General features: G+C 37.0%; 1 protein-coding gene across 1 annotated transcript in view; it reads right to left on the bottom strand.

Moving 5' to 3' along the window:
• LOC133843580 (neurogenic protein mastermind) overlaps positions 1 to 17,833 on the bottom strand; it is a 98,749-nt gene that overhangs the window by 63,064 nt on the left and 17,852 nt on the right. The window contains exons 3-4 of the mRNA XM_062277196.1: positions 16,536 to 16,706; positions 9,361 to 10,507 (exon numbers count right to left, since the gene is read on the bottom strand). Of these exons, the coding sequence (XP_062133180.1) occupies positions 9,361 to 10,158 (798 nt within the window). The 5' untranslated portion in view covers positions 10,159 to 10,507; positions 16,536 to 16,706. The remainder of the gene's footprint in view (positions 1 to 9,360; positions 10,508 to 16,535; positions 16,707 to 17,833) is intronic.

The raw sequence follows: 17,833 nt of genomic DNA, 5'->3' as shown, positions 1-17,833 counted from the left end.
CTTTAAACATACCAAAAATATTCATGTTTGTATATTATGTGTACCAAGATAAATAATTCTTATTATTATTAATTAAGACACATTATTCATAGTTACAAAATTAAAACGAGTAAGAAATTTACAGAGTTCGCTGGACTGAGATATTATCGCTAAATATATAAAATAAGAAATACTAAAATATACCGAATGCTTTGAATGGCAATAAGATATACTTCTATATTTAAAATATAAAAAAAATCTACCAGATTATTAACAAAACTTTTTTTGAAGACATTAATAAAAGACTTGAAACATTTTAGTAAGTTAACAATCGTCTATTATATGCAAACGTTCCACCCAACTTTAAAGTCTATGATATTTAAAAGAAAATATACCGAAAGCTATGCATGGTATAAATATATACATTCTACATTTAAAATATACAAAATATACCACATTCTCAATCAAAACTATTCTTAAGAAATATTAATAAAAGACTTGAATAATTTTAGTAAGTTAGCCATCGTATATTATATAAATACAAATGTTCAACCCAACTTTAAAGTCTATGAGATTTAGAATAAAATATACCAAAAGCTACGCATGGTATAAAAATATACATTTCAAATATACGAAAATATTTAAAATATACAAATATTACTAGATTGTCAATCACGAATATACTTAAGAAATATTAACAAGAGACTTGAATAATTTTAGTAAGTTAGCAATCGTATTTTCTATACAAATGTTCCCAACTTTAAATAGTCTATAAGATTTACTTCGACGGTTTGGATTTACGAACTTTGACTTTTCGAAGGGAAGTCCTCAAAAGGCGCAACTGCAATCGTTGACGCTCACTTGCCACAGGGGGCCTTTTTAGCGAGGGGTCTTTTCAAAAGGCAATGCCTTAAAAATCGCAATCGATTTTGCTGAACCACCAGACTCAGACCCAAAACAACGCCAGCTACCAGGGCAGGCTACTCAACATCTTCTCAGCTCCGATTTCTGCGCTTTCATTTGCCCATTTTCAAAAAAAAAGTGGAGAACGAAAAAAAAAGAAGTAAAGTAAAGACACAACACGCAAAGGGGTGCGCTGGCAAGGTGCGTTAGGGGAAGGGGTGGAGATGGGCGATGTGAGCACCAAGTGGAGGGTGCCATTTACTTGTTGGGGCTGTTTTTCGGTCTCTGCTCGCAATCGTTTTGAGCATTCGTAGTCGGGAGTCAGAGTTGGTGCCGATGTCGACTCGAAGATAAATGATGCATTTTACAAATTTGTATAACGCAAAAACATAAATTATGCCCATTGTTAGGTACACATTATTTAAAGGCTGGCCACGCCCACACACGTTGCACGTTACACGCAAACTTGCTTCCCATAAGGTGCACGATGACAAAACAGCACATATGAAAGCAATTTGAAGCCAATTTCACAGACAATTTTAAAGCTATTCGAGCGCTTGTTAAGCTATCCAAAACTTAACTCTATACGTATCCGGAATAATCCGAATTTATCCGCATACTCTCAAAGTTATCTAAATCAACAGTAAAAACAGTCTAGGCATAATTTATCTTGATATTTTAAGTAACACATTTTCAGTGCTCATTAAAACAAAGTCAAACTAGAAATATGTAGCAATATCATTATCCAGCTGTATCCGGTATAATCCATAATTAGTAGCAAAGATAAAACAGACATAAACGCTGCTCATTATATGGTTTTATCCGGCAGTTTCCACTGCCTGTAATAATTATATTGATTGTATAACAGTCAAAGACGTTTTTAGTAATTGTTCAGATTTATCCGTAAATATCGAAATACTATAACAGAAAGTTGTAACCGACCTTTAAGGTATTTATTCAAACTGATCCTCAAATAGTGACGAAATGCAGAAAAAGAAAGATCCGGAGTTATCTGTAAAAGGTATTTCGAATGTTTACAACCTTATCCGAAATTATACGAATTGAAATAGCAAACAGTTGTAAAGGTGTCACAATTAACCGACCTTTTACGGATTTATCCGAAATGATCCGAAAAGTATTTCACAACCTGTGTAAATGTGATGAAATTTGTAAGGCAGACGTAGCGCTTCTTCTAAGTTGAATAAGTGTTAAATGTAACTTAGTAACAAAAATAAAACAATAAAAAACCGTCTGTTATCCAGAGTTATCCGCTGGCTTTAATAGCTATTTTCAATGTATTAAAGAGTAGTCCGAAATTATCCGAATTGAAATAGCAAACAGTTGTAAAGGTGCCACAATTAACCGACCTTTTACGGATTTATCCGAATTAATCCGAAAAATATTTCACAACCTGTGTACATGTGATGAAAATTTAAAGCGCTTCTTCTAAGTTGGATAAGTGTTAAATGTAACTTAGTAACAAAGATAAAACAATCGAAAAATCGTCTGTTATCCAGAGTTATCCGCTGGCTTGAATAGCGATTTCCAATGTATTGCAGCGTAATCCGAAATTATCCGAATTGAAATAGCAAACAGTTGTAAAGGTGTCACAATTAACCGACCTTTTACGGATTTATCCGAATTGATCCGAAAAGTATTTAACAACCTGTGTAAATGTGATGAAATTTTTAAGGCAGACGTAGCGCTTCTTCTAAGTTGGATAAGTGTTAAATTAACTTAGTAACAAAGATAAAACAATCAAATAATCGTCTGTTATCCAGAGTTATCCGCTGGCTTTAATAGCTATTTCCAATGTATTAAAGAGGAGTCCGAAATTATCCGAATTGAAATAGCAAACAGTTGTAAAGGTGTCACAATTAACCGACCTTTTCGGATTTATCCGAATTGATACGAAAAGTATTTAACAACCTGTGTAAATGTGATGAAAATTTAAAGCGCTTCTTCTAAGTTGGATAAGTGTTAAATGTAACTTAGTAACAAAGATAAAACAATCAAATAATCGTCTGTTATCCAGAGTTATCCGCTGGCTTTAAAAGTTATTTCCAATGTATTGCAGCGTAGTCCGAAATTATCCGCATTGAAATAGCAAACAGTTGTAAAGGTGTCACAATTAACCGACCTTTTCGGATTTATCCGAATTGATACGAAAAGTATTTAACAACCTGTGTAAATGTGATGAAAATTTAAAGCGCTTCTTCTAAGTTGGATAAGTGTTAAATGTAACTTAGTAACAAAGATAAAACAATCAAATAATCGTCTGTTATCCAGAGTTATCCGCTGGCTTTAATAGCTATTTCCAATGTATTAAAGAGTAGTCCGAAATTATTCGAATTGAAATAGCAAACAGTTGTAAAGGTGCCACAATTAACCGACCTTTTACGGATTTATCCGAAATGATCCGAAAAGTATTTCACAACCTTTGTAAATGTGATGAAAATTTAAAGCGCTTCTTCTAAGTTGGATAAGTGTTAAATGTAACTTAGTAACAAAGATAAAACAATCAAATAACTGTCTGTTATCCAGAGTTATCCGCTGGCTTTAAAAATTATTTCCAATGTATTGCAGCGTAATCCGAAATTATCTGAATTGAAATAGTAAACAGTTGTAAAGGTGTCACAATTAACCGACCTATTACGGATTTATCCGAATTGATCCGAAAAGTATTTCACAACCTGTGTAAAAGTGATGAAATTCGCAAGGCAGAAAAACAAAAATAAAAGCTGTTTCTATGCTTAACGTACGTGTTAAATGTGGAAACACCTAGAGTTGCATAGGTAAACAATAACAACTCCGCTGAGCTTGAAACGATACGCCAATAATATGTTGTCACTTGTCAATCAAGACAGCAACAACAACAGCAACAACAACAAGGCAGTTGCACTTGAAACAACTGCTTGGCAACTCTCTGGGAAATGGTGGGGGAAAGGAAGGGGAGGGAAAATGTAAATGGAGTTGAGGGAGTCGCAGAGGGATTTAGGCGAACAGGCAACGACATGCAAGCTTTTATAGTAACGCTTTGACTTCTTGACTGACGTCTGTCAGAAAATGCCACCACGTGAAGTGAAAATTGCCCCGACAACACACATATGCAACGAGGCACATGCAACAACTGCAACTGCAACAAAATGCAAACAATGAAAACAAAGACGAAGCCAATAAAAATATAGCAACGACAACGAAAAAAAAAGAGAAGAAGAAAAAATTGCTACACGCGACTTTCCCAAATAAAAAACGCATTATAAACAATATGTTTTAGTTTTCTGTTGTTGTTGTTGCTTGTTGCTATTGCTGCTTTCTTGTTTTGCATGTTGCACCGGCTGCGTCGACGTTGGCCGCCAATTGTTGGCCGTAATTTGCTGTGATTTTCACTGCCAACCACAGCAGCAGAGGCGACTACAACAACAGCAACAACAGCAGCAGCAATGGTAGTAAAAGTTTTCCAATTCCAAAACGAAAAAGAAAAGTGAAAAGCCTAGAGAGTTTAGATTGCGACCTCCTCTGAGGCACGGATGCGCTCGATGGACAGTCAGTCATTAATTCATTTGTGAATTTTTTTAATGACCAGCAATAGACGGATGAGTGAATAAAACTGCACAAGGTAAAAGCAGAGGAACTGTAGAAATTTTCAAATCAAATACGTGAATGCAAAATAGCATTTAATAACTACATAGCAAAATAAAATTACATTCATTCAAATACAAAATTTAACACATGAATAGAAATTTCTTGAATCAATCACTTTGATACAAACAACTAGCAGCTTATCAAATTAAAATTACACCCATTCACATTCTAAATTTAGCATTTGAATAGTAAACTCAATTCTTAAAATATGTCAAGAATAACCAGAATTTCAAATAACAAACAATTAATTCATTAATATGGCAAACGTTTATTGCACTTCTTTAGTGCATAAATCATTCTTAAACGAATGTTTTTTTAAGTATATAATTAAATTTAGTTTGCGGTCTGCCAACAAGTCTGAGACCTTTAAGGCAACTAATGATAAAGCAAATGGCTCTCAGTATTTCCACTTCACAAACTTGTGACTCTGACGTGTCCATGGATATGTAAAATCAAAAGCTTTTTCAAAGTGATTCAGCTACAAAAATTTGCATTACACACAAAGTGAGAGAGCAACGAAAACAACAACGCAGAATATATAAATATAGCAACAACAACAAAAGGATTTAAAGCCAATTAAAATTAAGCAAAAAAAGCTGAATCGCTTTAAGCGTATGACAAAGAAGGGACAGTCAGAGGAATGTGAGAGGCGAAGACGTTTACTGGGAGCAAGAGAGAGACGGAAAGACGGAGAGGAAAGGTACAACTGGCTACCGACTACTACGAGTGCATATACTATATATGTACATATACATATATATAAAAGTGAATGATTACCGGCCGCACATGACACAAATGACATTGCAAACGGATGCGGAAAAAGTGAGCAGCCAGAGAAGACAGAAGACAGAAGACACAAAACAGAAGCTCGTCGTCGAACTCGAACTCGAACTCTCAAACTGAAACTCAACTTAACTCAGTTCCGCTCAGATCCGTTCAGTTGAGTTCGTAGATTGACTACCGGGCAGCTGGAAATGCGAATACCTCACGTTTCACTCACAAAACATGAAAGTACAGATAGATAGGGGACCAAACCGAAGAATGAATACGCTTTGAAAATTTTTTGCTTCTGAGTAATTTTTTATTTACTCAAATAGTTAAAATAATAATAAATAAAAATAATTAATAAAATAAATCCAAATAAAAAAATAACTAATAAACAAATGTAAAATAAAAAGTAAATAAATGAAATAAGAAGTAAAATACAAAAAAATAAATTTAAAAAAAAAATATGTACATTAATATAAAAATAAATATCTCCAACAAAATAAAACTAATAAAAAAATTAAAATAAAAAATTTACATAAAAAAATATAAAAGAAAATATATTAAAATAATTTAAAAAAAAAACACTTAAACAAATACATAAAATAAAAAGTAAAATAAAAGAATTAATAAATAAAAAAAATTAAGTAAAATAAATAAAAAGATAGAAAATAAACAAATCCAAATAAATAAAATAAAAAAGGGAAATAACAAATTTAAATAAAAAAGGAAATTAACATAAATAAATTTAAAAAATACATTAAAACAAATAAATCAAATAAAAAGTAAAATAAAAGAAAGAAATAAAAACAAGTAAGAAAGTTACAGTCGAGTGTGCTCGACTGTGAGATACCCGCTACCCATTTTTAATAAAGGCAAAATATTGCGGTATCATTTTGAAAATATACCGAAAATACTTAAAAAATACTAAAAATATACCAAATGGTATGTTTGGTATATCAATATAGTACCACATTCAAAATATACCATAGACGGCTCAATATACCAGATTGTCAGCCAAAGTAACTAAGACCCTTATAAGTAGGCGTTTTTGCCCATACAAAAGTATTTCTTTTTTAACTTCCACAATTTTTATCTGATCGCAACCAAATCTTCAGGAATCATAACTACTATAGTTATTATTATATATACCAAAATTCGCAACTCTAGCTTTAAAATTACGCTTGTTATTCGATTTTTTTGATTTGCGGTGGGCGGAAGTGGGCGTGGCAAAAATTTGAAACAAACTTGATCTGCGTGCAAACATAACAAATGCTGTCGAAAAAAAATTATAGCTCTATCTCTCGTAGTCTCTGAGATCTAGGTGTTCATACGGACAGACGGACGGACACACAGACACACAGACGGACATGGCTATATCGTCTCGGCTGTTGACGCTGATCAAGAATATATATACTTTATAGGGTCGGAGATGCCTCCTTCTACCTGTTACATACATTTCCTGCCGGCACAAAGTTATAATACCCTTCTACCCTATGGGTAGCGGGTATAATTAATATATATTAAAAAAAATAAAGGTAAAATAAATATAAAAATACTAAATAATTCCAAATAAATAAAAAAAAATTAATGTAACAACAATAAATATAAAAAACAAACATAAAATAAACAACAAATTAAGCGAGAAAATAAATAAATTGCACATTTATTATGATTTTAATTATTCATAAAACTTGCAATATCGATGAAATATGTTGAAAATATTCAAAGATATACTCATGATTCTCTCTTTTGTAATTAGACGAGCGATTAATGTCGATACCATGCGAATTGGTCACGGAAATGATTGAGAAAGAGTATTTGTATATTGAGCAGGCTGATAGAAGTAATGCAAGCCTAAGAGTTTCAAAGTCTTGTAATTGCAAACGACAATGGCGATGGCGATGACGATGACGATGAAGTTGAGACTCTGTAAATTTGTGGCAATTACACGGGGTCGAGAGAGTCGGTCTCTAGAATTGCATCAGCCCGAACAGCAACCGAACGAGCAAAACTGGCGAATGGCAGAACCAACAATTATATAAACTAGAGTTGCAATCAGTCAGGCAGTCAGTTAGTCAGTTAGTCAGTCAGTCATTCAGGCCTGTTGGCCAGTTGACAGCCATGATGCAAGCCTAACCAACTGAAACTGAGCTACAGATTCAGCCTCAGATTCAGATTGAGTTGGAGATGGAGTTGAAGCTGGAGCTGGGGATGCCGCAAATGTTGGGCTTTTGAAGTATTCGACGAGAAAAATCTATGGCTTACAAAATAATTTCAAGGTATTTAAAATGCACACAAGCCAAAGCAGTCCAAAGTACCTACAGAGCAGAAAAAAAAAAACAAAACAACAAAAAAATGAGCATAAAGCAACAACAGCACTAACAATAGTAACAACAACAAAAAAACAACGAAATGTATCTTGTAGCTACAAGTTGGCAGCAACGAATGCGAATGCGAGTGAAACTGAACTGAACTGAACTGAGCTGAAACCCAACAAAACAAAATAAATAAATAAATAAGTAAGAAAAAAATGCTGACCTCATTATTATTTTGTGTATACTTATGTGCAGTTTGTGTGTTCGCGGACTTCGCTTCGTGCACCAGCTCTAATATTGCGCCCAAAACATTATACAACACGAGCACAACACAACACAACACACATCACAGCACAGCACAGAAAGAGATGCCAACGTACTCGTATCCGACAGATATAGAGATTCGTATGCAGCCACAAACGTGCAGAGCTTCTAGCATTGTGACACTTGTCTGAAAACCTACCAATAAACCCAACGTTGCAAAAGATTCCATACTAAATCATATGCCAACTGTTGATTAGATCATCCAAATATGATTTCAAATCATATGAAAACTTTAAAATTGTTATATATTTCATAAAGTTAAACTCATCAGCAGCACAGTTAAGAATATGCAATATATTTTAGCATTATCCATAATAACATAACATAGAAATGAAGTCGCTATGTTTGATTAAGGAATCCCTAATTAAGCAAATCATTTCAAGCATATTATTAAGATAGAGTATACAAATCTCAATCACATAAATATATTAACTTAACTTATTTAAGATTTGGATATTCGAAAGGTATGCATCTAGGTAGAAATTTTAAAATAAAAGGATTACTTGCTAGTTTAAGATTTAAAAATCTAACATTTAAATAAATGAAAAAACTTCTTCGTACTTGTAAAAGGAAGAGATTACAAAAATTTACTTTAAACAAAATCAATTGAGATAGTACGAAAATATACTGAATAAGAAGATTACTGCCTTTAGACAAATTCCAAATCATTCTCAGACAATTTAAAATATAAATAGATTTCGCATCTCTTTGCAACTAATAAGCCGATTATCCGAGTTATTCGAAACAGTAAAATTTTTTAATTTAACATTAAAGTTTGCAGTCAAGTATGAAGTCAACATGCAAGATGTTGTAAGCATGTAAATACGACCAATTAAATCACTTACAACTTTAGCCAAAAATAAAGAGTACAAGTTTTTCCACTTATACAAGCAATGGGTTGATATTTAGCAGTATCCATTGTGTACACACAAAAATAAATTATTATAAGACAAATATTTTAAATGAATAATAAATGTCTCTTATAGGTAAAGGTAAAACTTAAGTGCTGTATGACAATTCAAAATGCTTATTCCTCAACTCTTCCTCGAATTATCCGAGTTATCCAATAATCCTCAATTCTATTCAATATTAAATTATTTTTTCGACATTAATCTATAATTATAGTTAACATTTAATTAAAGTTACCATTTAAGTGATGTCTGACAATAAAAAAAAAACCTATTCGCCTAGTCTTCCTCGATTTATCCGAATTATCCGACAATCCCAAAATCTCTTCTATATTAAAATCTTCTTCGACATGTAAAACAATTTTCAGTCAAAACATGCATATCTTATGTAAATCCTCAACAGATTTAGAACGCATCGAACAATAAAAATATGAATATATGCCCCATTGAAATAGGGCATCTTGAGAAGTATAGTAAATCTGGATGGATGGATGGATAGAGTTATGTGTAGCACTTACCACATGCACGCTGCTCTGCAGCTGTCCGGCTAACATCTGTGTTTGTGTCTGTTGCTGCGTGTCCGGCAGTTTCTTTTCAGTCTTTTTGGCCGCACGCTTGTTCTTGCTCTCGAGAAAACGCTTCTGAAGTGCAGTTGTCTCCTGGTTCTGCTGCTCGCAGACAGTGCTGAAGGTCTGCTCATACCGTGGCACGCAGTCCGTCTGCCTTCGACGATAGTTGTCCATGCGTCGTCGCAGGCGTTCAACAATTGGCTGTCTTTTCGCTGGCATCGCATCGCCAGGCGTGTTGTTGTTGCCGTTATTACCGTTGTTGCCGTTGCCGTTGCCATTGTTGTTGCTGTTGAGGTTGAGGTTGTTGTTGCCGTTGCCATTGGGTCCACTGACATTTCCTGCAGACGCAACGCCGCCAGCTCCGTTGCCGCCAGCGACAAGGCCGCCGACAATTCCGCCTGTTGCTGCCAGGTTGGCATTGTAGGGCGAGTGTTGCTGCTGCTGTTGCTGCTGCTGCTGTTGTTGTCGTTGTTGCTGCTGCTGCTGCTGTTGCACTTGCATCTGCTGCTGTTGCTGCGCCTGTGCATTGTGCTGCAGTTGCAATTGCTGCTGTTGCTGCAGGTGAATGCCCAAACTCTGTTGCTGTAAATGCTGTTGATGCAATTGGAGATTCAGTTGTTGATGTTGCTGCACTTGCTGCTGCTGATGTTGCTGCTGCTGCTGTTGGTGCTGTTGTTGCTGGGCGACGGCGGCTGCTGCTGCTGCTTGGCTGGCGCTCTGGAACACTGGCAGGCCGCCCGCATCCATAAATGCGTCCGTGGTGAGGCTTTGACTTTGGCTCGTTGCTTCGCGGCTCTCGTCCTCCGTCTGCGGCAAAACGCTGCTGACAGGCGACGAAAATTCACGAAGTAACAAGACGACAAACGGGCAACAAACACGTTTTCAATTTCTTTAAGTGCACAAATTTTAGAAGCAAATCACTTGTTGCTCTCTATCTCTATCTCTATCACTCTCTCTCCTCTCTCTTTTTCTCTTTGGAAGTTTTTGTTGTTGATTATTAGAAGACGAAACAGAAGAAACTTTACGTTGCCTTAAGTGGCGGGTTATGAGGCAAGAGGCAACGATATATTGCTGGGGATGTCATCTTGAGATGTGCCTGTAAATTAAAGAAATTAAGAAAAAAAGACAGCAAAATTAGTTTATATTATTATAAATTCATTTTAAAGCAACATAAGAAATTAACCATATAAAATTCGCAGTTGATGAAATTACTTTCCATATACATATATAATACTATAACTTAAAAGAAATTATCTCAGGTTTCGATTACTGCATTGAAAATAGTATTTTTAAAATACTTTATGTTTACCATGATCGATTTTTAAATTGTTCAATCTGTTTACGGTATAATTTTAAACTTCTAAATGCGTACAACAGAATATTCAAATAAATTATAAATATTTGAGCAATTCGTGTTTTATTCAATTCGAAAAATACTAGAAAAATACTAAAATCAAAAGAAAAAGGAAATAATCAATTAATAGACTAACTTTTATTGTGTATTGAGCAATGTATTAGCGGAAACTTGCAAAAATCTCTTCTTTTTTTGCGTTTGTTATCAATTTGTTGATAACATATCAACAATTTCCAAATAACCGAAGTATTCAACAACCAATTAATAAGCACATATTTTGATAGTTTATTAGATTGAATTCGTTTTGATCATCGCTTAATCTTGTGTATGTAGTATTAACAATAGAAAGCACGAAAACAGTAAGAAGATAGCAGAGTGCATTTTACACATGTGAAATCAGTATTCTATTTATAGAGCACATTATATATATTATTTCGAGGAAACTTTGTCGAAAAATCTTTGAAATTGTTTTTTCTCTTTAACTTTCGGTTCAGATGGATTTCCCCGTCGCCAGAATTGCCGATAAGACACGGACTTTCCATGAGTCAAGTGAGAACCGACAAAAAACTACAAAGGTGCTACGTGCTTGAAAGCAACACACACACAAACACACACACACACACATATGTCAACAAGAGTGAGTTGAAAACAAAATGCAAAATAGAGCATAAAGCTTGCAAGATAATTTATAGTCGGGAAAGACTGATAAAAAAAAAACGCATCCGAAACAAGAAATGCGAACGAATAACAAGAAAGCGTACAGCAATAATAGCAATACAACAGCAATAATTACACACAACAACAACAACAACGACAATAACAACAACAGCGATAGCAGCAAGAAGTATAACAACAACAACAACAGTAAGAAGAGTAAACTGATTAAAGGAAAATCATTATTCTCGCTAGCGATTTGCGAGCGTTTCGCGCGCGAGTGTCGCGCGACTTGTTTCGCGTGTGCCTTAAAAAAAAAAGAAACACAACAACAACAACAAAAACAATAATAATTATAGCTAAGTAAAGTAAAGTAAGTAAAGTAACTGAAAGACTGACAAAAAGCGTTGAACTGGCCTGCACGCGGGCTTGCCGCTGAATGAATGAATGAATGACAAACTGACTGTGGAGCAGCTCCAACCAGCAAGTCGCTGGGTCGCACGATGTGGGGAATGGAGCTGTGGACACGACGACGACGAATATGTTGGAGTTGTGAGAGGCGGATGCGTGTATGACTGTGTGTGTGTGTGTGTGCGAGTGTGTGGCGCAAATGAGCAAACCTTTTGCAACTTATGCCTAATGTGGCACGTGAACACACACTGATACAAACATAGGGCAGGGCATATAAAGGGGCAGGGCTCAGTCAAATTAAGCTGTAAACAAAACTGGTTTGCTGCAAGCCAACGCCAATGGAACTTGGGGGAAACGTCGCGTAGCATCGCCGCGACTTCAATTTACTCGCGACGACGACGTTCGATCGAACGAGCGACTCCACAATACAAACGAACGGCGGTTTGGCCGAACAATTGAACAGGCGCCCAGCAGCCATAGCCAGACGTCGCAGACTGACAACACACCGCACACAGTACACAGCACACAGCACACGACTAGGCACAGCGTCAAGTGTTGCGAGAGAGCGAGAGCACCGCACTTCGAACGAAAACGTAACGAACAAGCGAGCAAGCGAGCGAGCGAAGCAGCGAGTGCGTATGAACGAGACAGTTGTGTGTGTTCGGCAAGAGCGAGTTTTGCGTTGAGCATTGTTTACATTTCGCATTGTTGTTGTTACTACTCTGCTGCTGCTGCTGTTGCTGCTGCTCTCGCCACCCACAGGTTGGCATGGCAGAGACTGAGAGCAGCAGCATGTAAGAGAGAGTGCGAGAAAGAGCGGGAGCAATGAAAAAGGTCAAATTTTGAAGGCGAGTGATTTGTTTGTTATTTTAGTTGCGCTCGCCTTTAATTAGGAAACAAAGCCAGGCGTTTTTCTTAGATAATTGCACTCTTATTATTAGAAATACTTATTCCTAATTGCAATTCCCCTACATAATATTTTTGTATTATAATTATGCACGTCATTGGTATGCGACTCTGCTGATAAGCAGAGAGGCAGACATTGTCAGCGTTTTGTGACGTCACGTGTTGCGCAGCAACTGTTAATCAAAACTTAATACTAATTTAAAGACTACTACTGTACTACAGTCTAAATATAAATCTATAATGGCGACAACAACAGCGTCAAGTCATCCATCCGATAAGAGCTTTATGAGCTGTTCAGCTTTTAATTAAAAATCAAGACTGCCTTCTGCCCGCTGTTTTTCCCCAAAGCACTTTTCGCCATCAAGAGCTATGTAAGTAAAATCCCACTCTGGAATTTGCATTGCTTTTTTTCGGATGCTCCAACGAGGGGGTAAATACACTTCAAGAAATCGATAACAGTCATAAAATTTCGTGCAGTATAAATTCTGGCAGTAACATCGCCTTTGCGCCCATTTATGGCTAGGGTAGAGATTTTTACAGTAACTGTAAAAACGAAAATGAAGATGAGAAAGACTTCAAATACGCAGAGCAGCTGCACAACATCATTATCATCAACATTGTGATTATCATTATGACCGTCTTCATCATCGGCTGACGGCATTTTCCTCATAATTATTTGTTGTTGTTGTTGGGTGTACACACACACACACGCTCATACACTCGTACAAAACAACAACAAACAAGCTACAGTCAACAGACATCATGTCGTCGCCTTAAAGAGTGTGCGAGAGCGAGAGAGTCCAACACACTGAGAGGGTTGCGCCTCAAGCAAAAGAATTTCAACGTCAATTTACCAGCACAGCTACAATGTGCAAAAGATATGAATAGTAAATGCTGATGACATTAACCAATTGTTTATTTCTCATTCGAAATTGATTATCAAACACAGTTGCAATCCCATAAGGACGACTCACATTACACACTCCTCTAACCGTACTCAATTTACTAACAACAAACTCTATAAGCGGCTCTCGTAATCAATGCCTCAATGCCAGAGATAGACAGAGAGAGAAAGAGAGGAAGAGCAGCATCGAATTCTGTTAACTGAGCCGCACACTGTTAAGTAACAGTCGCCGCCGGCATAGACAGAAATTGCAAAATCGGCGCAAGTCAGAAATCGCCGGCGACGACAAAAACGCGTTCAAGCAACGACGACGACATTGCACAGTGGATAAAATGGGCAAACACTTCGCGTTTCTGAATATTGTGCATTCAAAACAGCTAAATTCATGTTTTATGTACACATTTTGCATAAAATAGTGGAATATTACGCATTAACTTAATCAGTTGGAGCTTTAAACAGCAACAGAGTATGGATTTATGCAAAAGAATGGAAGTCTGTGTGAGTGTCATTTTGTCCACTGTGCAACGGCGACTTTTCAGGCAAAACGACGGCGACTTACGTCGCGCGTCTATCGCAAAAACGAACAGGCGCCCAGCGTTACCAGACGCACAACATTTGTACTCTGCACACAACGAGAAAGAGAAATACAGGCCCATGGTAGTATTAGTATAACTGCGCGTGTGTGTCGGTGTTTGTGTGAGTTTGAGAGTAGCGTGGCGCTCGCTCGCTAGTTGTTGGTGTCGTCGCCGTTGCTGCTGGCTGAACTTTTTGTTGTTTCTATCTTCGTTCGCCTGTCTCGGCTGCCTTAAGCATGTGTGTGTATGCGTGTATACACGAGTTTACTTGTATGTTTGCTTCATTCTGTCTGCATTTGTTTTTGCCTTTTATGCTTTGCACAGCAACAACAAATTCGAATTGTGTGTTTGTATGATTTTTTTTTGCCCTTGCAGAGCAGCGACTGAACTGTTGCCTTATAACATTTCTGTTGTGTTTGTAAGCGCTTGTTGAAGAAGTGCTTAGACGCACTGTAAATATGTGATTTATTGGATAATTATTAAAATACCAATTTAATTCCATTCAATATTAATGATGTTTGCCTTTTTTGAGAACGCTTAAGGCACAGATTGACGTCAATTGGGCAATATTGAGCAACAACCCTTGAAAGTGTAATCGTAAACCGATAACACAACACTAACATCAAATCGAAATTATGTTTGCCGTTGCTTCGACATTTAGCACTTTGAACATGCAAATGGGGTAACAGCGTCGCGTCGCGTAATGGTGAAAAACGCGCGCGTTTTTATTCGCCAACAGTTGGCCTGGGAGCTGCTCGCTCCATGTGTGTTGGGGCAACGCTAACGTTTTGTATTGTATTGCGAGATAGAGAGAGAGAGTGTGAGACATAGAGAGGGGAATAGTGCCTAGCTGAAATACAAAACAGAATCCATGTGCTGCAATGCTGTTGGCCCATTAGAAAACGACGCCAAACAAAATGGTGCCGTCGACGATGCCGACAACGGGCAATGGCGAAGGTGACGCCAACGATACTTACGACGACGACGACAACACAACGCTAACATACGACAGCGACACCGACGACCGACAAAAAGTCAATTTTATCGGAATATAACAGGCAATAAGCAAATGGCACAAAACAAAAGTGTGCAGGAAAAGCGTGCGTCAAAGCATGAAAATGCCTGGAAAAGCCATGCCACATGCCACATGGCCTCGCCTGGCCAACGCCAAACATCTGCGCGCCTAATCCAAATTGCGAGAAAGATCCGCTTTTAGAGCTAGTTCGAGGCACTTGCAGCTCACAGCTCACAGCTCATACAGTTCGCAGTTCGGCAAGCAACCCAACAAACACACACACACACACATACACACAAGCACATACGCAAAATATGCAGAGAACGAAAGAGAGGGAGAAAGCAAAGAGAGCGCAAAGCTCCTCACGACATGCGATTGCATTGCACGCTTATTGTAGTGGTGTTAGTGGGTGGTGGGTGGTGAGGCGTTGAGTGTGTGGTTGATTGCCAGCAAGAGCAGCAAGAGAGAGAGAAAGAACCAAAGAGAGCGACGGAGATAGAGTAAGGTGCAGATAGTCTCACCGCAGCAGCCTCTCCTGCTCAAGTATCTAGCACAGCAATTAGCTTAATTGTCTCTGTTGCTATTGCTGCACTCCTGCGAGGGTTGTTCATGACTTTGCTAACAGTTCAGCTTGCGATTTATTTTTTTTACTTTATTGCGGTTTTAATTCTAATTTAGAGTAATCCACATATTTATTTAGAATATTTTTTCTTTAATGAGAAAATCTTTCACAACAAGTAAACACGATTAAAATACAGTTTAATAAAAATAAATCAATAATCAATCAATAAAATCATGTGCAAATTACAATATTTTTGTTATGGCGGAGTGAGCGTAATGAATGCAGAAACCTACATTAAATTTGGTGTGTTTAGCTTTTATAGTTTTTGAGATCTCCGCTGATCAAAAATATATATACTTATCAGGTTTGAAGATACTATAAATATTCTATGCTATAATATCATCTTCTATTCTGTTTTAAACCAACAAAAGCAAAGCCTATTTATAAAATCTTAAAGACAACTATCATTCATTCATCAGATCATATCATTCCTATTTTTAATATAACTACAAATTGTAATACAACATGAAATCTTTATAATATTGTCAAATAGAAATGGTAATTATAGCCAATTGAAAATAAATTTGGTATATGTTACGTTAGAGCTCTAATAACAATAAATCAAAACACATTTTAAATAAATGAAATAACCCTCGTATTCGCACAAGCATTCTCTAGAGCTCATTTTAGCCCTGGTCTTGTAGCAAATTCTAACTTACATTCCGTATGGTGTCAAAACTTACCCCTGGTTAGTGGATGGGCTGCATCGCCGGGGCGAAGGGGGTGCCACAAAGTGTTGGCTTCGTCTTATCAGCAAACACAGTTTTTGTGCAATCACAATTAAATTGTTAGCTAGGGGCAGTTGTAGGTGTTCCAATTGGACTGTAGAATGGCCATAAGTGTGGCAGTGTTGACTGTAAAAACGAAAGAACAGAACCAATAAAGAGGATTAGGTGAGAATTTCAGCTATATAACTTTCAGTGTTTCAGTGTTGGATAACATCAGCAAGAGTACAGTAAGCGGATGTGGCAAATGCATGTTCATTCATGTTCATTTCATAGTGTTTGAGATTAAATAGACTTTTATTATGGAAGGGTAGCTCATGGGATAATTTTAAAAGACATAGAATGAAGCAATAAATCAATACTTGTTTAAAATGAAGCAAAGAATATAGCTTTAAGCTCTAAAAAATGTTTTAAGTTTATTTTGTTGAAAATGTTTATCAAATAAAATAAACAACAGTTACTTAGATGAAGTGAAATTCCTAGTTCTTTCATAAAATAAATAAATATATTCATTGATTTTTCAAAATAAGCTGCATAATCTTTAAAAATAGATGCAATTGAGTTTATATTTATATCAACGATAGTTTTGCATATCTGCAACGTTTTCCTCGCTTTGAGAATCGCATCGAGCGGCGCTTTGATTTTGGTTCACACGCGAGACTGGCGATCAGAAACCGCAAAAGGAAAAGCCCCACAAGTATATATTGAAAATACGAAATGCAAATTGCCAGTGACATGATGGCTCCAACTGTTGGCCAGCTGCGACATCGAGCGGCAGCAGAAACAACAGCATCAACTCCACTAACAACAACAACAACCACAGGAGCAACAGCAGCAGCAGCAACAACAACAACAGGTTCATCCAGCAAAAGTGAGGCGGTGGCAGCGACAACTTGCAAAACAGATGTCAGTCTGAAGCTGCCGCATTTGCGGCGTTCACATGTGGCAGCAACAGCGAACGGCGACGACAGCAAACAGCTGCAACATGCAGCAGCAACATTTTGGTGGGCTTGTTGTGCCTTGTGCAACAACTTCTTGTGCTGCTGCAACATTGCAGAGGGCGCCACTGTTGTTGTTTCGTGCCACCAACGATGCGGCGCTCAGCAAACGCGACCGCCTCACAAGAGGCAAAGTCGGGATACACCACACACACACACACAGACACAAAGCCTGGAAAATTCGCCAGCCAACAAGAAACAGCAACAATAATAATAACAGCAACAGCAGCAACAACAACAACAACAACAGCAACAGTG

This window comes from Drosophila sulfurigaster, chromosome 3, assembly GCF_023558435.1.
Source record: "Drosophila sulfurigaster albostrigata strain 15112-1811.04 chromosome 3, ASM2355843v2, whole genome shotgun sequence".
NCBI classification, from domain to species: Eukaryota; Metazoa; Arthropoda; class Insecta; order Diptera; family Drosophilidae; genus Drosophila; species Drosophila sulfurigaster.
Note: the sequence above shows the minus strand (reverse complement) of the source record. Positions and strands in the feature narration are given on the sequence as shown.